General features: G+C 40.8%; 1 protein-coding gene across 1 annotated transcript in view; it reads left to right on the forward strand.

The window, feature by feature from the left end:
* Positions 1–22,336, forward strand: part of ZC3H3 (zinc finger CCCH-type containing 3) — a 3,466,749-nt gene that overhangs the window by 1,009,305 nt on the left and 2,435,108 nt on the right. Inside the window, exon 4 of the mRNA XM_044067335.1 lies at positions 2,434–2,665. Coding sequence (XP_043923270.1) covers positions 2,434–2,665 — 232 coding nt within the window. The remainder of the gene's footprint in view (positions 1–2,433; positions 2,666–22,336) is intronic.

Raw genomic sequence — 22,336 nt, forward strand, 5'->3', positions numbered from 1 at the left:
AAACAACTCGGGATAATCTGAAGGCATTACTGCTCAATGCCATGACTCTAAACAAAAAAACTTCACTCCTGCAAGCTATATTCACCTTGGAGAATGTAGACAATACTCCCGTAAGAGTAGACCCGGTGGTTATGGACTTAAGAACTTCTGTGGACAGTGACTTGTCCTTTGACTATTGTGCGTATGCTCTTATAAGGAAATAATTCCATATTGCATAACTTGTAGGCAAGGGTATGGCATCAATGTCCAAAGATGTCATTATCCCTCTGTACTTAGTCTTCATTAGACTAATCATTGTGGCACAGTGCTCTCTTCCGTATATACCTTACCAGACCTACGCAACAACTGAAGTTCCTTACGAAAAGAATACAAGGCATAAACCACATAGGCTTTAAGGCAGTCTGGATTTTCTTTTCTTTATACTTTGTCTCCTACAGACTACTGAGAGGTGATCTATGCCTGGCCTACAAGGTGTTATCTGAGCTAGTTCTAATGGAATTGCTGCATTAGTAATCCCTGATTGAAGCACCTAAACCTTATTTGCAAAATAAGTGGAACATGTTGGAGGGACAGGTATATGTTTCAGAGAGTACTCCTATTCTGGAACAGGTTTATCATCCATGTGAAGCAGAATTCATCCCTGTTCTTGTTCAAAACCAACCTGGACCAATGGATGGATAATTTGCAGTTCACCCCTGAGTGGCACCTATGCCCTGTTGGACAGTGTCAGTTTGTAAATGGTGTGCCATTTAAGCACAATTATATGCCTCTGTGTAATTTATCCTATCATTTACAAATGGGCTTGTTAGCCTAGTAATCTCATGTGAACCCATTGAACACAGTAATAGTTGCTAAAGACATTAGACCATACTGCTGTGTGAGAAAGAGGTATGATTCACCTGCAAAGATATTACTTTATTCCCTGCACTACCTAGTTTATGTCAAATGGAATATTTTTACCACATCATTTTAAGACAATTGGCACAAGGAATTGATATGAGGTGGGGGTTTGCAGATAGTGCTCATCGTTAAATGTTTTCTTGTGCTGGCCAGTTGCTGTGGGGATTTTGCTTTTTTCTACACCACTGACAACAGGGGCTCAGATGTAATCTCCAGTGCTGTTTTGCATATAGAGATCAAATAGCGCTTTTGTAACCATAACAGCTTTCTGGTCCTGGGAGGTACAGGCTAATGAAAGTAACTATAGTGCTTCTGTTCCCTAGTGAACGGATAGGGGTGTAGCAATTTTTGCGTTCATAAGATGGGTTACAGGTGTCCTGTCACCTCTTTAGCTCTCTCTGTATGTGGCCACCCGATTATATAGCACTACCCAGGTTCATTGCACGACAGATCTGCTAATCATTGTTTTATCCTATTTATTACCAGATTTTCTGTAACTAAAAATGAATGGTTATGACCTTGTATTTGATAGTAATATAGCTTTAATTAACAATTCTATAGAGCTACCCAGTTGCATTGCATGAGAGATCTACTAATCATTGTTTTATCCTATTTATTACCAGATTTTCTGTAACTAAAAATTTATGGTTATAATCTTGTATTTGAAAGTAATATAGCTTTAATTAACAATTATATAGAGCTACCCAGGTGCATTGCATGACGGATCTACTAATTATTGTTTTATCCTATTTATTATCAGATTTTCTGTAACTAAAAATGAATGGGATTTGATAGTAATATAGCTTTAATTAACTTTAAATTTTTTTTTTTGCCCCACCCATTATCCTTAGCTTATCCTGGTGCCTTTCCTCAGTGCCTGGTTCTCTAAAGTCTTCTAATCCAGTAGACCTAATTATACAAACGTGTGGGTGTAGAGGAGACAAAAACTTAAGTGCAGTGTCATACTGCTGCCATTAACCCCACCCTGTACGAAGAGTGAGCCGGTGATGCAGCTTTGTCATTCTCTGGGCATCTTCTTGTATCCCACACAATGTTATGACAATACTGTACTGCTTTTTGATCTTTGCTAATCAACAGCATTGCTATACCAAGCAAAGTACATAGAAATAAGTGGAATTTGTGGGAATGATACATACAGAGTAATATTAAGGAGGAGGAATGAGATTCAGAGGAAGACATAAATTGAGCAATTTATATAATGTTGGACTGAATGACAATTGTTATAAAGAGAGAGAAAGCATATATGTATTGCCAAGTTATAAAAATGAAAAAAAAATGTTTCAATGAAAAAAATTAGATATTTTTTTTTGATTAGTGTGTATCAGCTTATGTCTTAAGTGATAATTTAATAAAGGTGCGTATAAAAAAGAGGCATAACTTTGATAGTACCATACTTGTTTTATTTTCAAACTATTAAATCCTAAGCAAACGTGGCATCTCCAAGGTAACTAAGAAATGTGAAGAAATTTGCATGACAGTTGATCTCAATCACTTTTCTTTCTGTCTGTATAGGCATTGGTTCACATCAGTCAAGGAGCCCATCATCCAGCAAAGTAATAAAGACAAAATACAAAATAGTTAAGAAAAATTTGGCTTCATCTCCAAGTGTGAGCCCATCATCCAGCAAGGTGATAAAGACAAAATACAAAATAGTTAAGAAAAATTTGGCTTCATCTCCAAGTGTGCTTTCAGGCAGTTGGTTGCGTAGTCCATTCTGGAGAGCTTGGCATAGCCCATCTACAAGGTAATACATTCATCATTTTTTTCTGTGCTGTTATTAGGATTAGGCGCATTCATTATCATATTCACCAAGAATGCTTTGGATTGGAAAGAAGTTAAATGTTGACAATGGACATATAAAGTAAAATATTTTTTTTTATTTGTGTTATATTTGCCTTACTGGCCTGGGTTGTGGCTGAAGAAGGTTTACGGACCAGCACATCGACCCAATTAACAAATGTTAAATAAATCAAATAAATAAAAGTGTTTATATTGAGAGCAAGGGTCAAAAAAGCTGCAAATTTGTTTTGCTTCTATGTCAGGCAGTCTGTATAAGTGGATAAAGTGATTGTAGGGTTTTGCGGATTAAGAGTGTAACTTCTATTTCTGAAATTTGAATAATACTTGTTCAAATAGTAGGATGTACTGCTGATTTCATGACAGAGTATAATGTAATGTGTTTAGCCACTGTGCTAAGGTGTGTGTACTGGTTTGTGCAGCAGGAAGACATTCTTCTAATTAAGCAAAGAACATGCATCTGTGGCTGTAATTGGAGCTTGAAAGAGAACTTTCATTATTTTTGTTATTCATAAGAAAATGTGAAGTGTAAGTCCATGTGGAATTGAAAGGGCATTATGAATTGTACTTGTATGTAGAGCAGTGCCCTGTGGACTTGATCGTTGATATCCTTTCATTGTACTGCTGTATACTGGAGTGTATTTAATTTTGATGACTTGACTCATAGCATTTCTTTACGGATAAGTAGTGGATGATCAAAGTATTCCACATGTATTTGTGTGATATTTCTGTTTGAAAGACATTTGATTTTTGTGGTAATCTGTAAGTTTGTTTTAAGTACGGCTTCAGGACCAGTTTTAAAACTGCACTTTCATTTTGTTGGGTTTTTGCTAAAGTGGTAAAGCAAAAGAATTGGATATTCATTCAAGATGCAGTATGCAGCAGTTCCTGCTTTTATACATTTGTCCATAAGTGTAGGAATTTGAACACTGCATTCAGATGACTTAACTGCACTGCATATGTTTCCTCTTAAGATAGTTTTACTACTTCACATATACATAGTCTTTCCATTGTCACAGGATCCAGAGCGTGTTCTAAGCATTAGTTTGCTTTGTTGGGATAACTGACTGGCTTGTATTTTAAATATGACATGTATGCCTGCAGAGGTGTCTGCTTTAGCCATGGGGTCTGTTGGAAGAGCATTATAGCAGAATTAAGTTAGGATGTTTGCAGGGAAAGTGCCACCAGTTTTAAATAAAAAAGTCACTTATTTATGGTCTGATTTAATGAGGGAAGATTATACATATGGAGCTGTGCAAGAATAAGTTTTTGTTGGACTATGATAAAGGGTATTTGGGCCCCTAAAAATTTATAGTGTCAGAGAAGCACTGGACTTGACCATTGGTGGTGTAGCTTAGGCAGTTTATTATCAGTTATTTGAAGTCCACCAGTGGGTATTGAGTTTAATGGTGAATTTGGTTAAGTCATTAGGGTAGCTACTGTAGTCAGTAGGTGGTGAAGAAGGTGTTCTTTAGCTAGTGATGTAGTTGTAATTAATCTTGTTAAGGGTGATTTGAACATCTAAGACTTCATATTTGTGGTACCAAGGAGTTGGTCATCAGGTGATGCTATCTTTGAGAAATACTGATAATGCCCAGCAATTGCCAGTAGATGTGCAAACATGGTAGATTTGATGTTGTCCTTCTCATTCTACTTTACTGATGGGTTATGGAGCCGATCCTTGGATCTGACTCAACCGCCTCTCTCAGACTTTAGCTTCCAGGCTCAAGCTCTTTCCTTACCCACAATCTTCCTCTCCTAGCCCAACCTCCTTTGATCTTGTTTGCTGCCGATGTGTCCAGATGTAGTTGCCAGTACTCGAGCAGCTAGGTGATGGTCTTGTTAATATTTTACCTTTTATCTCTTATTGTAGATTTATAGTTATACAGTTTTATAGTGTTATTAGTAAACAGTTGATTCTTTTTTTTCAATGGATAAGCCTACAGGTTTGAAAAGGTGTGCCAAGTGTGAGAGGAAGATTCCACACTTGGACGCACATGATAGGTGTGTTTACTGTTTAGGACTGGCTCACCTGGATTCCCCTTTTTGCATCTGTGAGGGGTTCAATCAGAGAGCCATTCAAGAAAGGAAGAACAGATTAATATTGAAGGGCCTTATGCCCACTCCTCTTTCTTCTTCTTCACCAGAGGGCTCAACCCCCCTTTCAAAGATTTGCTCAGCTCTAAGGCAAAGAAAAGGGGTGATGAGGAGTCCAGGTTGTCTTTGGGAGCCACCTGCTAAGGCTACAAAGGTTTTGGATCTGAGGATGTCACTGCCGAGGCCTATGTCTGCTCTGTCAAATCTGATTGACTTAATGATTCCTAGTGAGCTTTTGACCTCTGCTAAGTCTCCAGATCCTAAATCCCTGGATCCGAGCAGTCTATTTCTGATCTGTAGATCCTTGGATCCGCAGTCGTCTTCTAGGTCTCCAGGAAGCTCCATTACCTCAGTTTCTCCTACAATGCCTTTGAAGGTCTTGTAGACCCCCAGGCACTCTTGTCCATCTTCAGTGGCATCCACCAGGTTTTCTCAGAGCATTTATGATGACATGGACAAAATGGTCAGATCAGTCATCAAGGCCCAGATTCAGATGGGGATACTTCCAGCTCTATCCCCTCATGGATCTGAGCCTGTCCCATCTACTACTTTTTCTCCTTCTCCATCCATGTTTCAGTTTCAGAGCCTAGGACAGTAGTCTTCTGAGGGATTTGGAGTCGGATCAGAGGGCTTTTGCTTCCTCGATTCTGACCATTGCATTGACTGCCTCTGCTCCAAACTTTTCGGGTCAGAGTGCGTCCTGGATCCGTGATGTGGCTGGATTCAAGGGGTGAGGTTCGGCTTCAGTATTCTCGGATCTGTCACTTCCCCTTGGAGCTTCGGCCCTCGACAGCGCGGGTCAGGTTCTGTCTGTGAGTCGGGGTTCTGGTGAGCTTCCTCAGTGTTCCTTGGGAGCTTTGGCTCCTAGGGAGTTTGGTGGGGATCTCCCTTGGACCTTCAGCCTTCCAGGTTATAGAAAAGGCCTTCTCTGTTAGCAGAGTACTGGACCCTTTGACTGTTACTTCTCCCTGGTTGCCTACATTGGATCGAGGCCTTGGATCTACCATTGCTGTCCAGGGTCAGGCTGCCTCAAAGGACCTCCAGTCTCTTCCACTGGAGGTGGCCCCTTCCAATTCCGACTTCTCTCCTGAATATCTGAATGAGGAGATCCCACAGAAGGGGATGTGCAAAAGGAGGCACTTGGACATCCCTATAGAGTCCCTCATCGATTATACTGATTAAGATGAGGGAGAGGGGTCTCCCAAAAGCACCACTGGATGATGTCTCTTTTGCTGACATCTTAAAAATCTTGAAGTTAAAAGGTGGCTGGTCTTCCAAAAACCCCTCTTCAGAGGAATTTGTACTCCTTGGAGGTCTTTGCGACGGGACCATCTACATCTTGGGTAGTCCCCCAGGCAGCCACTACTATAGACCTTGTCGTCTGTCAGGCCTGGAAGGAGCCAGGCACCATAGAACCAGTACCAAAGCGACCAGATAAGATTTTTTCATCCCCGGAGGACCGTACCTTTTGGATTAAGGGCAGCCCAGTTGATGGTATGGTGGTGGCAACCACTACCAAGAAAGAGCTCGCCCAGCAGAGCTAAACTGTCCATCTGCTGAACAGGCAATCCAGAGCGATGGACAGGTTCAGGAAGCTCACTTATGTCTCAGCAACTTTTTCACTGAGAGTACTCAATTATCTGGCACACTGTATTCGCCTTCAGAGAGACTTTGTTAAAGAACTCTCTGAATTCATGATGGAGTGCATGCCTAAGGAGGAGTTTGATAAGATTTCTCCTAACCTAACCACTCTTACTTCCATAGCAAATTCTTCCATGAGACTTGTTTCCCAGTCACCAGAAGGATCTTCAAGGACAGCCAGCACCAGCATTGCTATATGTCATAATGCTTTGATGAGGCTGTGCGATTGTACAGAACTCTTTAAGGCATCTTTTATCAATGCCCCTTTGATGGTTCTTCACTGTTCAGACCATCAGTTAGGGACCCCCTGACCCCCAGCGAGCAAGATAAGACCTTATCCGCCATGGGGATTAAGTTTTCTACCCCTCACTGAACCTGTTTAAGGAATCAAAGAGGGGTTAAGAAAACTTGGTTCCGTAAGTCACATGGCTCCTTTTCTGATCAAAGCAGAGAATTTTCCTCCAGAGCCAGAGGAGGAGGAGGAGGAGGCTGTAATGGGCGAAGCTGCCTCAGAGGCAGAGGGGGCCTGTAAAACCAGGACTCCAGGGGAACCTTTTCCTGACCAGCCCTTTCAGCTTTCCTGTAGCGCTGCCCGACTGTCTGATGCTGGAGGCAGTTGGGGGCTGTTTTTCTTTGCACTTAAATGCATGGGCCCAAATTATGACAGATGCTTGGGTGCGAAGGATTATAGGGGGAGTCTATTACATTCCCTTTTCTCTACCCCTACCAAAGATTCAATAGAAACTCCCCAATGTTCCACCCAGCCAGAGGGAGTTGGCAGTTACTGAAATCATCAAACTACTGCAAAAAAAGTCATCCAAGAGGTCCCAACCAAAGAGAAGGGGTCCGGAACTTACTCCTGTTTCTTTTTGGTGCCGAAGAAAACAGGGAACCTACGGCCCATATTGGACCTAAGCAATCTTAACTTGTATGTGAAGAAAATCAAGTTCTGGATTGTAATGGTTCAGTCCATCCTCCCATTGCTGAGGAAGGATGATTGGATGTGCTCTGTGGATGTCAAGGACGCGTACTATCACATAAAAATAAACAGATGCTCCAGAAGTCATCTGCACTTCTGCCTGGGAGTCAGTCACTTCCAATTCAGAGCCCTGCCCTTTGGTCTCACCACAGCCCCCCCCTCCCCAGGTGTTTTTGAAATGCATGGCAGTGGTTGCAGCTCATCTTTGACTGCAAGTGTTTCAGGTATTGCCATACTTATACAATTGGCTCCTGACTCCACCCACTCAGCTTCAACTTTCTCAGACCAGAGACTATATTTATCAGTTGTCCCAATTTCTAGGCATTACCATAAACTTGGACAAGTCACAACCACTACCAGTTCAAACCTTGGAATTTATTGGAGTTCAACTGAACACCATTACCCAAATAGCTGCTTTGCCACAGCATCGCATCACCATATTGAAATTTCAAGTTCAAGCCATTCTGAATCTTCCATCTTCTCCAGCCAGGTTGATTCTATGAGCTCTGGGATCCAGAGCAGCTGCTATACTTTTGATTTCTCCAGCCAGGTACTATATGAGCATTCTTCAATCGATACTCTCTGTTAAATGGTCTATTCTGCATCAGCCCCTGTCTGTTCCTACCAGACTGACAAACATTTGCGGGTCCCATCTACGATGGTGGATTCAAGCAGATATGACATATGACAGACCTTTCAGTTCCCACCCCCTTCAGCCACTGTGACTACAGATGCTTCCCATCTTGTGTGTGTGTGTTGAGGGGGGCATTTCCAGGGGAAGATGGTCCAAGGCACATGGAGTCTGAGGCTGTCCTCTTATTGCAAGCCTTTCAGGAGGCTGTCCCTCTAGGGACAGTTGCTATTCATAGGTTCATAGGTAGATACTAGGCTATCTCCTCTAGGGCATTTACAAGCCTAGGCAGAGTGTGTTTGGCTTTCGCCACCATTTTAGATTAGATGACTGTGCCCCAGTATAGTAGGTCACAGAATATAGCCCATTTAAGGTTAGTTTAAAGTGCCCCTGTCTAGCAGTGACACAGGGGAGATTCCAGGGGTAAATCTACGATCTCCCATCCAATCATCAAGATTCTTCTTGAAGAGGGTAATTGAGGGGCTCTGCCTAACATGGATTGGGATTTTGTTCCAGAGTGAGGGGAGCCTCTGGTATATGAATCTGTCTCTCCAGCATGTCCTATTTATTTCTGTGCTGAGGTTTAAGTCACTGGAGCGTGTAGCTCTAAGGGATTTGATTTTCCTGAGGTGGAGCATGTCCATTAATTCTGGGTTGGACATGGTTTTATACGTCAGGCACAGATTGCCTCTGAGTAGGCGGTAAGCAACTGAGTAGAGCTGGAGTTTCTTTAGTCTAACTGCATAGGGCATCTGCTTGAGTCCCTTAATCCTCTTGGTGAGGTACTTTTGGGGTCTTCCTAGTTGTTGCAGGTGTCGGGTAAGGTACATCCCAAATGGGGCATTGTATTCAATTATGGGCCTGAGGAGTGATGAATAGAGGGGCACAATGACCTCTTGATCTAGATGTGAACCCTTTCATGATAAGGTGGGCTATATAGAAGGTCCATCTAACCACTTTGGCAGTGTGATTGTCAAAGGAAAGATTACTATCTACTTGGGTCCCCAGATCCCTAATTACTTCGTCCGTACTTAATGGATTACCACCTATGTGATAATTTGTGGGCACTTTGTTTTTCCCAACGGGGATGACTATGAACTTTTTGGCATTTAGCTTCAGGCCATGGCTCTGGCACCACTTATCTGTCTCTGTGAGTCCATTTTGGAGGATGCTTGTGTCAGTCGGCGAGTCGATTATGGCCCCCAGTTTGCAGTCATCTGCGAACTTGGTCAGCCAAAGTCCTCCTGTGTTAGCCTGTACCTCAGAGAAATATATATCGAACAAGAGAGGTCCCAGGACTGAGCCTTGTGGGATGCCACTTGTAACTGGTTTAGAGTCTGACATGGCACCTGCAATTCTGACCATGTGGATTCTATCCATAAGCCAGTTTGCAACCCATCTTGTGACATAGGGGTTGATATTTAAGCTGGTGAGCTTGTTTATGATGCCTGAGTGGGGTATTGTGTCGAAGGCTTTTGCGAGGTCAAGGTAGGCTGTGTGGACTACCTTCCCTTCATCTATGGCCTTGGTGACTGTTTCAAAGAAGTCGACCAGGTTCAAGAGGCAAGATCTGCCCTTAACAAAGCCGAATTGGGTAGGATCCAGTGTTTGGAGGTTCCCAATGTCTTTGTTTATGAGTTCCATGATGATACGCTCCATAGTGATAGTTACTGGGGTCCGTTGTGGCACCACCTTTATGGAGTGGGACCACTGTTGCTGTACGCCGTTCTTTGGGTACATATCCTGTTGTAAGGCTGAGACTGAACAGTGATTTTAAGTGAGGGTTCAGTTCTTCTTGGAGCTCGTGTAAAACGCAGCCCGGGACACCGTCCGGTCCCATAGATGCTGTGTTTTTTGCTTTGGAGAGGGCAGCTCTCACCTGTGCATCTGTGATGTCAAGGGGGCTACACTTTGTTGGGATTGTCATTTGCACGTTTGGGGGGGGAGGGGGGGAGAAGTTTGCACTGAACCTGTCTGCCAGGATGTTGGCAATGCCTGTGGGTTCAGTGTATTTTTTGTCATTTTGCACTAACTCGGAGCATATCTGGGAGTTTCCACCCAAGTTCCTGACATAACTAAAGAAGGCTTTATGATTATCTTTAGTGTCTTGTGCAATTTTTCTTTCGAAGTTAGCCTTGGATACTTTTATGAGGGATCGTAGTTTCTTGCTAGTACTGATCAGAGTTGCCTTCCCTTTTTGGGATTTTGCTCTATCCTGTAGTAACTTCCTCCTTCTGTCGTATAGCCTATTTATGGCTGGGGTCCACCAGACAGGTCTCCTGCCTTTGGAGGAGTGTGTCTTGGTTTTGTTTGGGATAGCACGATCCACGCATTCCTGTAAGTATCCATCGAATGCATTTGTAAGGGATTCTGCGGTTTGGGTCGTAATTTCCACTGGCCCGGGGGCTTTGTAGGATTCCTTCTCAGTTCTGAGAAGTGTGAAGTTTGCTTTCGAGAAGTTTTTGACCATGGTTTCCTTTGCTGGGGGTGGGGACGAGATATGGACATCCATAGTGATTAATTTATGGTCAGATCTTACTAAAGGGTATACCTCAGGTATAGAACATAGAGTACCCATGTTGGTGATAATCTGGTCCAATATGTTTTCTCCTCTTGTGGGAGTGGTGACCAGTTGTTCCATAGCATTTGAGTTTATAAATTCTAGGAACCGTTGGGCGAGGGTGTTGGTTCATAGGTAGGTACTAGGCTATCTGCCCTAGGGCCTATACAAGCCTAGCCAAAAAGGTACCCTGGCTTTTGCCACCCAAGAAAATGGAGCAATAAACTGACTGTTATGGTACAGTGAGACAGTTTAACTAATAGAACTGTTAGAAAATTATGCATACAGAAGTAATTTAAACCACAACCTATCTAATATTACAGTGCATTATACAACAGGAAAGTTCTGCCTCTCAGAGAAGTGGACTACAATACAAAAGCTGAAAGTAAAATACAATATCCCACACCAAGTTCAATAGCCACAGTGAAACAAAAATCAGTGCAGCTGATTTTTGTTTAAAACATCAAAGATTATTTCCACAATTTTTCTCACTGTTAAATGGCAAAAGTCATTAAGACTTTTTTTCCCTTTAAAAATAAATTTATTTTATAATCTTGTATTTGCACTTTTTTTTTTTTTTTATAAACAGAACCCATGCCACACTTAAACCACTTTACACTGGCAGCAACTAAACTGCTGCAAGCTTGTCACATTCAAGATTTTAAGGTGTTGTGATGACTCAAAAGTGTGGGGGTTAGATCTACCCTTGATGCCTCATTTAAGAGCAGGAAGATGAACATGGAATGGAGTTATCATTAAACAACAGAATTTTAAAAAAAATTTAACTTTTTTTTTTTAATGATGACATTGCATAAAAATACTTATCCATGTCATGGCTGTGGGCAATTCATAGTTTTACCCACGATAGTGAAGGGGGCTCTATTTTGGGGCTTGAGTAGTGCTCCCAGTCTATGTTTGGGTAGTTGAAGTCACCCAATATAATGGTGTTTGGAGAGACCTTCATATTCTCCAGTGTCTTCAGGAAAGCCGAGTGGGGTTCCTGAGTTTGGGAGGTTGGTCTGTAGCAGGCTACAAACTGGAAGGCAGTTTTGCCCACTGTTAGTTGCACATGGATGGTCTCAGATGCTTCTTGCAATGCCACTAACCTGGAGGTATGGGTATCTTTGATGAATATGGATACTCCCCCTCCTCTTGTGGTTCGGTCCGAGTTTTGCGGCCGAAAAGCGTGGTATGAGGTATAACCTGGTAGTGCTGGGGTGCTCTCGGGAGCCTTGAACCAGGTTTCTGTTACTGCACAGATATCGATATCCTCCATACTGAGGAGAGCCTCGAGTGCGTGCATCTTGAGGTTTAGACTTCTGGCGTTGAGCAGTATTACCCTTAGTTGCTTTTTCCTTGTGTTGTCTAAGGAGGTTGGTTTGTCTTTTGAGCCTTGCCTAAAAAAGGCACTATGGGGGTGGCAAGAGCCATTGCCAGTATTCGAAAACCCAGGGGTGACAGGTGCAAGCCATCCCTAGCGAAGCAACGTGGCTTGTCGAGCATGTCACCCCAGGCTGACAGATACTGGATCCCCTTTGAGTGACACCAATACTTTAGCCAATTGTTGAAATTGATCATTTTGTCTTTATACTGTGGTATTCTTGGTGAGGGTAAGATGCTACTCAAGGTCAGGGTCATACCAGCCTGGGCTACATGATCAGAGAGCTCCTCTATGTCTCTTTGCATGTAATCCAGAGAGGTACATCTCAGGTCATTCACACCAGCATGGACAATGACAGAGTCATATTTGTACTTGCTTTGGAGTGACCTGAGTGCTTGTGTTATGTGGTGGATCCTGGCACCCGACAGGCAGTTTACAGTGACCTTCTCCTTGTTCAGCCTGGTGAGAGGGACGTCAGTGTGTCTGACAATAGAGTCACCTATTACAAGTGTATTAGGTGTGTTGTTTAGCCTTAAGGGCTGTGACTGTGTGGCACACTAACTGTGTGGACTTTGTGATACGTGGGTATTGTTATGGGGTAGCGGTTGCTTGGATGTCTGCTTTGGAGGTCTCTGTTGCTTGGGCAGATTTTTAATTAGAGCCTCCGAGTATGTTTTTGTGTGTTTGGTTTGCTGTTGCGATAGGTCTATGTGAGACTGGATTTGTGGTGTGTCTGATTACCTTCTCCTCCAGACTGACCATGCCAGTACTATGTTGAGAGAGTTTAGCCTCCAGTTTAGCTATATAGTTGCATCTCTCGCATATATTTGAGCTTGTTTGGAAGAGGAGAGGGTGGTCTGTGTACATAAGGCAGTTGTAACATTGCCTCAAGATTCCCATATTCACCAGTTGGACTGGAGAGTAAACCCGAAACTGACTTTTGGACATGCCAGAATAGTATGAGGAACTACTTATGACTTTATCAAAAAGGACCAATAGGGAGCCAGGTACTTAAAGGGAGTATAAGAGGGTGTAGTGCTTAGTTTATTACTGCTTACTTATAAGATACTTATACGAGCTACTGCTGGGCTTTAGAAAGAAAATGCTTACGTTGAGATTTGGAACAGTTCTAAGGGAAAAAGTGAAGAGCAGACTTTGTGGAGCCGATAATAGTTTAAACCCGATTTAGCGGCGCTGCCCGATGCGCAAAATCGTGCTAAAGCAGGTTTTAAGAGAGAGGGATCAAGGAGTTTGGAATAGACCCACAATGGCCAATAAAACTACAGTTTCTAGGCAGTAACCGTTCCCACAGGGGCAGGCAGGCTTTTCAGTGTCTACCACTGCCACTGATGAACACAGAGACTTCCTTTAGCCCAAGCAAGCAGTGGCCTCCAAGAAACTTACAAACAGTTCAGAACATCAAATCTGTAACTGAACTTTTTTTAAAATACAGAAAGTGGGAAAAAAGCAAGATTTTTTTTGTTTTTTTTTTGTTTAAAGATAAACAAGTAGCAACTAGTTAGAGCAGTGCAATAAATGACCCCACACTTGAGTGCTAGGCCAGAGACAGATAAAATGCAAGTTTTAAGAAAAAAAACTATTTTAAAATAAGTGCAACATAGGAAATGCAGTAAACAGGCTCTAGATGTGTTCTAAGTACAGTTACTAACACAGATATAAGCTTTAGCAAACCAGAAAACGCCAAAAAGTAGGCGGTAATGCAGAAAAACGTAACAAATAATCTGAAGAAAATACTTAAAATCTCAAAAGTGGCTCCCTTCTTCTCTCAGCGTTTTCTCCTCTTGGTGGGTGCTTCAACAACAGCCAACAAAAAGATGCCAAAACCACAAGGCAACCTGGTTTTAAGTGAGAGAGATCAAGGAGTTTGGAATTAACCCAACATGGCCAATAAAACTACAGTTTCTAGGCAGTAACCACTCCCACAGGGGCAGGCAGGCTGTTCAGTGTCTACCACTGCCACTGATGAACACAGAGACTTCCTTTTAGCCCAAGCAAGCAATGGCCTCCAAGAAACTTACAAACAGTTCAGAACAGCAAATCTGTAACTGAACTTTTTTAAAATACAGAAAGTGGGGAAAAAGCAAGATTTTTTTTTGTTTTTTTTTTTTTGTTTAACGATAAACAAGTAGCAACTAATTCGAACAGTGCAATAAATGACCCCACACTTGAGTGCTAGGCCAGACACAGATAAAATGCAAGTTTTAAGAAAAAACGATTTTAAAATAAGTGCAACACAGGAAATGCAGTAAACAGGCTCTAGAAGTGTTCTAAGTACAGTTACTAACACAGATATAAGCTTTAGCAAATAATCTGAAAAAATACTTAAAATCTCAAAAGTGGCTCCCTTCTTCTCTCAGCGTTTTCTCCTCTTGGTGGGTGCTTCAGCAACAACCAACAAGTCAGTAGTTTGGTACATCAACAAGCAAGGAGGAACCTGTTTGTACCCTTTCTGCAGATAGGCCATGAGGGTCTGGGAATGGGCGATCTCTTCAAACTGCTTTCTGCTTGCAACACATGCCAGGGAAATCCAACATGTTAGCAGACAGGCTCAGCAGATCTGTACTGATGCCCCATGAGTGATCTCTCATTCAGTGAGTAGCAATCAATATATTCGACCATTGGGGTCTTTGCTGCTACAACCTCTTTGCATCCCCTTACAACAACAAATGCAGCAGTTACTTTACTCTGATCCATCCTTCAGGGACTTCCCCAAGGGATGCTGTGGTCCATGATTGGCCTCCCATTCTCCTTTATGCTTAGCGTTCTCTTCCTCTGATCCTGAAATTTCTCCAGAAAGCCAAATAGTTGAAGAGCATGGTGATTCTCATTGCCCCCTTTGGGCCTCATCAGGTGTGGTTCCCCTTCATTTGGTCTCATCTCAAACATCCTCCATGTATGCTGGAACCCAAACCAGACCTCCTTTTTCTCCCAACGTTAGGACTGCACTCCAGTCTCCCCACACTCAAGTTAACCTCATGGTTTCTCCAGTTCCCATGGTTGCTAGAACGTCCATGTTCTCTTCTCCCATCAAAACTATCATTTTGGCCTCTCAGAAAGATTCTACTAAAAAGGTATACGAGTAAATGGAAAAGATTTTTCATCTGGGCTGCCAATAATCATGTTGATCCTTTTTCAGCCGCAGTTGCTTTGATCAGCTATATCCAAATTCCATTCAGGATTACCTTTGGGATCTGTTGCTTCAGCCAGGTTATGTTAAGCCTTTATGAAAGGTATTTTTCTTCTTAGACCGCCAATCTAAAACCCAACTCTTCCATGAGATTTGACTGTCATTCTCCAAGCTTTGACCCAAATCCCCTTCAAACCAGCTAATGATTTTGACTTAAAATATTTATCCTGGAAATCCACTTTATTTGTTGCCATTATTTCAGTGAAATGGGTCTCTGAATTGCAAGCTGTTCTTCCAAACATCCATATATCATTTTTCACAAGGATAGGGTTTCCCTCTGTACTAATCCTTCATTCATGCCAAAGGTCGCCACTTCAGCTAATATAAACCAAAGCATTCAGTTACCAGTGTTCTTTCCCAACTATTTCAGCAAAGAGGAATACCTGCTGCACTCCTTGGATGTTTCTTCCTCCATAGGATGAACCAATTTAAAAAATCAGAGTAGTCATTTGTCTCTCTTTTTCACCTAATCGTAAAGGTCAAGCAGTATCAAAAGTGAAGATAACTAAGAGGATTACTAGTTGTATTTCCTTTATTTATGACAAGAATGGTTTGAAGTTGCCTGGCCCTCCAAAAGCCTATTCAACAAGATCCATTGCTGCATCGGTGTCTTTTTCATCTAGGATTCCCATTGATGACATTTGTGCTGCAGCCACTTGGTCTAAGTCCCATACCTTCATGACCCATTATAAGTTAGATATTGTGTCCAGGAGAAGAACATCCTTTGGTTCATCGGTGCTCTGGCATATCCTTCCTTGAGGCCACCCAAAATATCCTGTAGCTGTTGACTCTGACCTATCAGTGAAGCAGAATGAGAAGGACAACATCAGATTTATTAGTTGTGTACTTACCATAACTTGGTATCTGTGTTATCCTCTTCTCATTCTGCTTCACTTTCCCGCCCAAACATCCCCCTCTGAAATGCTTTGGTTCAAGAAGATCTGGGACAGTCTTTGTTGGAACCTGTGTTCCAGGTTGAGGTCTTGGTTCCTTTTTCTACTCTATCCTGTTTATGGGGCAGCAAAGTCAATCTGAGAAGGTTGGTCTAGGGGCGGAAGATTGTGGGTAAGGGAGGAGCTTGAGCCTGGAAGCTAAAATCTGTGAGAGGAGTCAACTCCAAGGATGGAATCCGTAACCCATCATTCAAGCAGAATGAGAAGAGGACAACACAGATAATAAGTTATGTTAATACATAACTAATATGTACTAAACTCATGAATTAGGGCTTTCAGTGGTTTGAAACCATGTATTTGCAACTACACATACTTGAATATGTTTAAGTAGGAGGTGGTCCTCAAGTTTGGCCTTTGTTTTGTTAAGGCAACTTAGCACTGAGTAGAGTCATCTTAATGGCTTTTCATATGATTTTTATTTATTGTGTTTGTTGACTGGGTAGCTGGGCTGACCTTGGGCCCTTTTTCATTCTTGACCCAGATGTAGAAGAGCAGCAAATTAAGGAAATATGATTTGTGACATCCAGTACGATTTACATAACTGTTCTCAGCATTACACAGCGAATCACACAATTCATCATTACAGTATTGCAGGTTACATAGCATAACATTAAGTTATTTACACTGGAATACAGTCTTTAATTTGCAGAGGTGGTATGGTGCTGTTTTGTCTTACTTGACAGTACAGCACTATTGTAGGAACAGAGAATTAAGTTGAACTGATAGATGTACAGTGTTGTTTCTATTACATGAATAGAACGAGGAGGGAGGGAAGGAGTGGAAGAAAAGAAAAGTATGAATGGAAAAGTCTGTGAGTGTGGTGGTATCGTTTGTATGTATTATTAAGTTTGATTCCTGCATTAGGAATCAGACCAGTTAGACAAGTCACTAGTTAGTTTTTTGGAAGAGGAAGTAGAAGGCTTAGCCTTTGTCTAACAGGAGCATTTGTAGGAGGTTAGTTCATAAAGTTTTCTTCAGAATGATTTATAATCTGTAAGTTGTCTAATTTCCCTAGAAAACTTGTTCCACATAGTAGGAAGAATTTTGATTAAGCTTCTTTCACCGACTGCAAGGTTGAATGGAGTTAGAGTTACAGCACTGTTTCCTTATCTTCTTAGTGAGTGAGAGTGCTTATTTATTGACATTTGTTAACCGGGTTTGTCCAACTGGGCTTGTGGCCCATTTTCAGTGGAGACCCGAGGAGAAAAGCTCCAGTAGCACATTTTAAGCAAGTACAATTTTAAACAATATTGATATAATAACAGTTATAGCAAAAAGATTCACATATGTTGGGTTACATGCATAAAGTTAAAGTTGCATTAAAAAGAAGCTAAGTAGCAATTTTACATTGATATAGTTCAATAGGTCAACAGTAACATTTTTGGTTGTATAAAATTATGCAAATGCATAGTAGACACATTGGAGAGAGGTGTAATGATATTCTAAGTATGGTCCTTTTGAGGGTACATAAAGGGAAGGAAGACCAGGTAGGGTCATGGCAAGGGCAGGTTCTGGAATTGAGAAAATAAGCTTTTAGTTCATTTTTGAAGTGTGAGGTGTGGGAGATTGAACGTAAGTCAAGGGGAAGTTTGTTCCAAGCATGGGCAAGGAAGTGTTTGTAGAGTAGTTTGCCTACTGACCTTTTTGGGTGGTACATATCAAGTAATTGTTTGTTAGTACGGAGGGTCCGGGATGGGATGTAGATGGAGACTAAGGAAGCTAGAGATGGGGACAGAAGGAGGGTTTATAAAGAATATAGTGTAGCATATGAAATTGATAAGATAGCAGAAATTAGGGAAGTTCAAGCCATTGAAGAGAGTTTAAAGAAATGCAGTGGTGTGAGTTGTATGGGGAGTAAGTAATGAATCTGGCTATTTTATGGTAAGTCTGTTGGAGTTTGTTTAGAGTGGAAGCCTGGATATTGTTAAGAATTGGTAAGAGCTTCTTATGTAGTTTCTCTGTCAGGGTAGGACTTTTCTAAGTTGGAATGTGAATGCCATGGTAATAGAGGTACAGACTATCTCTGGCAAAGTAGGAGGTATTACCTGCCATCTTATCCTAGACTAACACACATTGGATCCTTGTAGTATGACACCAGCTACATAGCTACTAAAGTCAGTCACCTTGTCTTTGAATCTCAGCATTGTTTGGGGTAATGACAAAATGCCACTCAAGACACATGCATAACAAGATCAGTCATACACTTCCGCTTGTCCTTTTGAAGATAGCCAGACCCACTACCAGGTCATAATAGTATTTGCTAGAATGGAGGAATCTGATAGCCCTTATTAATCGTGGCTTCTAGTTGTGGAAAGACAGCTAATCCTCACTTTATACTTATCCAGCTTGGTGTCTGTATGCCTGATGATGGCCACCTATTTCTAAGACATTACTAAGGGTTTTTGCATTATTAGTAAGCCTTAAGGGAGTCTGCACCTTTGTGACGTACATGTATGTGTACTGGCTGTGTACCTAAATGCAGCTTACCCCTTTAGTCCTCATCCTAAGGATTTAGGGTAACAATTGTTGTGTAGAATGCAGCCTAAAGCAATGACTTGTTTTATTTCTTGGACTAAAGATAGCCAAAAGCTGATGTACATTTCTTCTCTTTAGGAGCAGAGAGGCTATTTGTGTGTGTGTGTGTGTGTGTGTGTGTGTGTGTCTGTGTGTCTGTGTGTGTGTGGGTTTGGGTTCTACCCAGACAGCTGCATGTATTAGATTCTTTTATTATAGCAGAAGGAAACCTCCTCTTGCAGTCGTTAAGGCTGAACAGTTAGTTCCACTGCCCATTTCAGAAGAATTTCAGCAGCCATTATCAAGGCTGCTGCTTAGTTTCATCAGTCTGAACATCTATCAAGTGCTGCAAGAGTCTGACATAATTTTCTCCAAAGTTTTCCAATGTTTGATGGAAGCACCACACAAATTCTAGATACATGACTTAGCTTTTCACTCTTTTAGTACCATAATGATAAGCAGTTGACATACCTGCCATCCTCCTAGGTGCTCATCATAACATTTGGAAACTGGGGTGTTCTTGCCTTAGTTATTATGCCTTTGTATTTTTTCCTTAAAGTTTGACATGTTATATTGCCATTCATGATGCTTTGTTTGCATAAACTTGCTGAATGGTGCGGCTCAGTCTAGTTAGACTCTGTTCTCTGTGCATGTTAATCTGATAGGTTGACTTTTTGACACAAAATGTTTTCTCATGGCAAGAAGTCTAAGTGTGGTAGCTGAACTATATAAGTGATGATTGCAGGCTTTTTATTTTTTATTTTCTCTCATTTGTATCATTCTACTAGAGCAGTATGGTGGATTTTAACTTTTGAATATAGCTTGTCATATTTGCACTTGGACAGTGTGATGGCTGTGTTTTGGTAGCCACTGAATGTGTAGTATTATTCAAGGGTTTGTTGTATGAGGCTTGCAGTGGTGCCTGTGTTGAATACCAAAAAGGGACATCCAGAGAGGGATGCCATCTTCCTTCTTGTTATATCACTCAAACGTGGTAGGGGTTTGGCCTATTGGCAGTTTCTTTTACAGCTCTTTTTGTGATTTCAGTATTTGTCTAGCATTTCAGTCCTTGGGGCTTCAGTTTTTGAGTTGCACATCCTTTTCACTGGAGCAGTGATGACTTTGCATACATTTTATATGCAAGAAAATGAGAGTTTAGGATGCGTGTATTAGTAATCCTAAATGCCAGAGCTGAAAATGCGTGCCATTCTCTTGTTTGTTTAATATGTAGTTGAGTTGGACCACCAAGGCCCATTCTAAGTCACTGTCCAGTTAAGAAACAAGTTGTGAAAATACAACATATTTTCACTAAATAGTATTTGTTAAGATTTCAGCATCTGGTTGTAACAAATAAAACTGCTGTTAAATACCGATACCTGTATTGGGTAACATACAAGAAGACTTGAGTTTACCCACCCAGTAATGTGAAAAAAGTCACTTCAGCACTATTATGGCAGGTATGTCACACAACTTTATTTCATTCCTTGTAATTACTCCCAATGACTTGCTGGATTTTGTCAGCACTGCATCACTCAGTTTTCTGTAAGAAAAGGAACATCTTTGCTTCCTGCTGTTTTCTATGTTATCTATTGTGTTCTAGACAACACAGATCCTAACAAAGCAGTTTAACTCCTTAAACACACACTGCAGTCTACAGCACAGACACTTTCCATTAATCTCTAGACCTTTATAACTTCAAACTGAAAAAAGATGCTATCCCTTGAGTTAAAATCCCTTCTCAGTCTCTGATGGAAAACATTAGGATTTCTGATATGGATTTATTATGACACTAGATGTAAAGTCACTCTATACAATTATACCAAACTATGAAGGGATGGAAACTTAGGTTGGAATTGTTGAACTCTAAACTATATTCTAACAATACTGTAAGCATATTAATGGAAATAATAGACATTATTTTGAGTTATATATTTTTTTCATTTTATGGCAAGGTTTATTCTCAGACCAGTGCGTAGCAATGGCCCCCAGCTATGCCAGTTTATTCATGCATGCTTGGGAAGCTATAAACATTTTACAAAGTGACTACATGAAGTATATAATTAAGATATTTCATTTTATTGATGATGTCTTTTTGATTTGGAGGAAGATGGAAGAGTCCCTTGGAAAGTTTGTTGAGTACATTAATAATGTTTGTTCCTATTTGAAGTTTACATGTCAGTATAGCTCTAGTACAATTATTTTTTTGGATATAATTATATTCAAAGATGGTGGTAAAGTACTGAACAAAGTTTATAAGAAAGAAGTTCAAAATAATGCATACTTGCATTATAACAGTATTGCACCCTAAGAAAACTAAAGAAAATGTAATAAGAGGCCAACTTCTTAGAATTAGTAATTTAACAGAAAGAGAAGAAGATTTTTCCAGTGAGGCCAGTAATTTTTGTAAAAAGATGGTTAGAGGTTATCCCAGGGAATTGGTTTTCTCTTCCATGTCTGATACTGTTGCCCATAGAAAAGGGAGAAATCCAATTATAAAAAGAGGGGACACTAGTGGCATCAAGATTAGGATGCCTATAAGCAACAGTTTAGATTCAGGTGATGTTAAGAATATTATAACAAAAAATGTGGAACTTTTTAGATGTTACCGTGAAATTTTAAAAATGATTGGGGACGAGCCGTTGTTTACACAAAGGAAGGCAGAGTGCTTTAAGAACTATTTCCAGGCCAAATTAAACAAGCCTAGGAAAATAATAGAGAAAAGGGGCATGCTTAAGTGTTATAATTGTAATATGTGCAGTTATTTGTAGACTGATGCTGTAGATTTGGTTACAAGTAAAAAAAAATCAGCATCAAAGGTATATTTACTTGCAAATCTAAATTTGTGGTCTGTTTAGTTTTCTGTGTAGCCTGTAAGGCATTTTATGTTGGAAGGACCACTAGAGAATTAAACAAATTAATATATGAATACAAATATGCTGTTGAAATAGAAGATGAAAAGAATGCTTTGGAAAAACATTACAACAATGGTGTTTGCAAAGTGGCTTTTAAGTTTATAGTACTAGAAGCTTCAGCTTCAGAAAATATGGGATGTGAAGTTGTTCAATCTCATCATTCCTTCTTACACATGGGTTAGGAGCCAATCCATCAGCTCCGAGTCGGCCGCTTTCTCAAGCTCAAGGTTTTAGAGTAGCTTGAGGCCAAGTTCCTATCCCATGATGCTCTCTGTCTCACTTAGATCTAGTTTGCCGCTGCAACAGATCAGAGGTCGAGAGAGAGCTCAGGCCAGTATTTCTTGCATTACTTAAATTTTAGTTATTTCTTGCAATCTTTCTCTTAAATAGTGTGTTCTTGGCTATTTAGCCTTAGTTTTGTGTTTAGGCTTTGTCCTTGCTATATTTGACGAAAAATTTCATCTTTAAAGAGCAGCTGCTCTTAGGTCTGCTTGGCCGTGTTTTTGTTGGTTGTTTAAAAATAATATATTCCCTATCCTGTTATAAAATTTTATAAAAATAGAGACTTAGAAAGTTAGATAATTTGTAGTTGGTGTTTGATATATATATATATATATATCTATATAAGTATTGTAGACTTTCTGGTTTAGCGTTTTGCTGTGTGTGCTGTGTTATTAGCTAGTCTATTGTTAGATTGCTCTACCTTTTCTTGAGTCGTTTGCATTATATAGGTTTATATAGA

The sequence above is a fragment of the Protopterus annectens genome, chromosome 3.part1 (genome assembly GCF_019279795.1).
Source record: "Protopterus annectens isolate FY-2018-M chromosome 3.part1, PAN1.0, whole genome shotgun sequence".
Classification (NCBI taxonomy): domain Eukaryota; kingdom Metazoa; phylum Chordata; order Ceratodontiformes; family Protopteridae; genus Protopterus; species Protopterus annectens.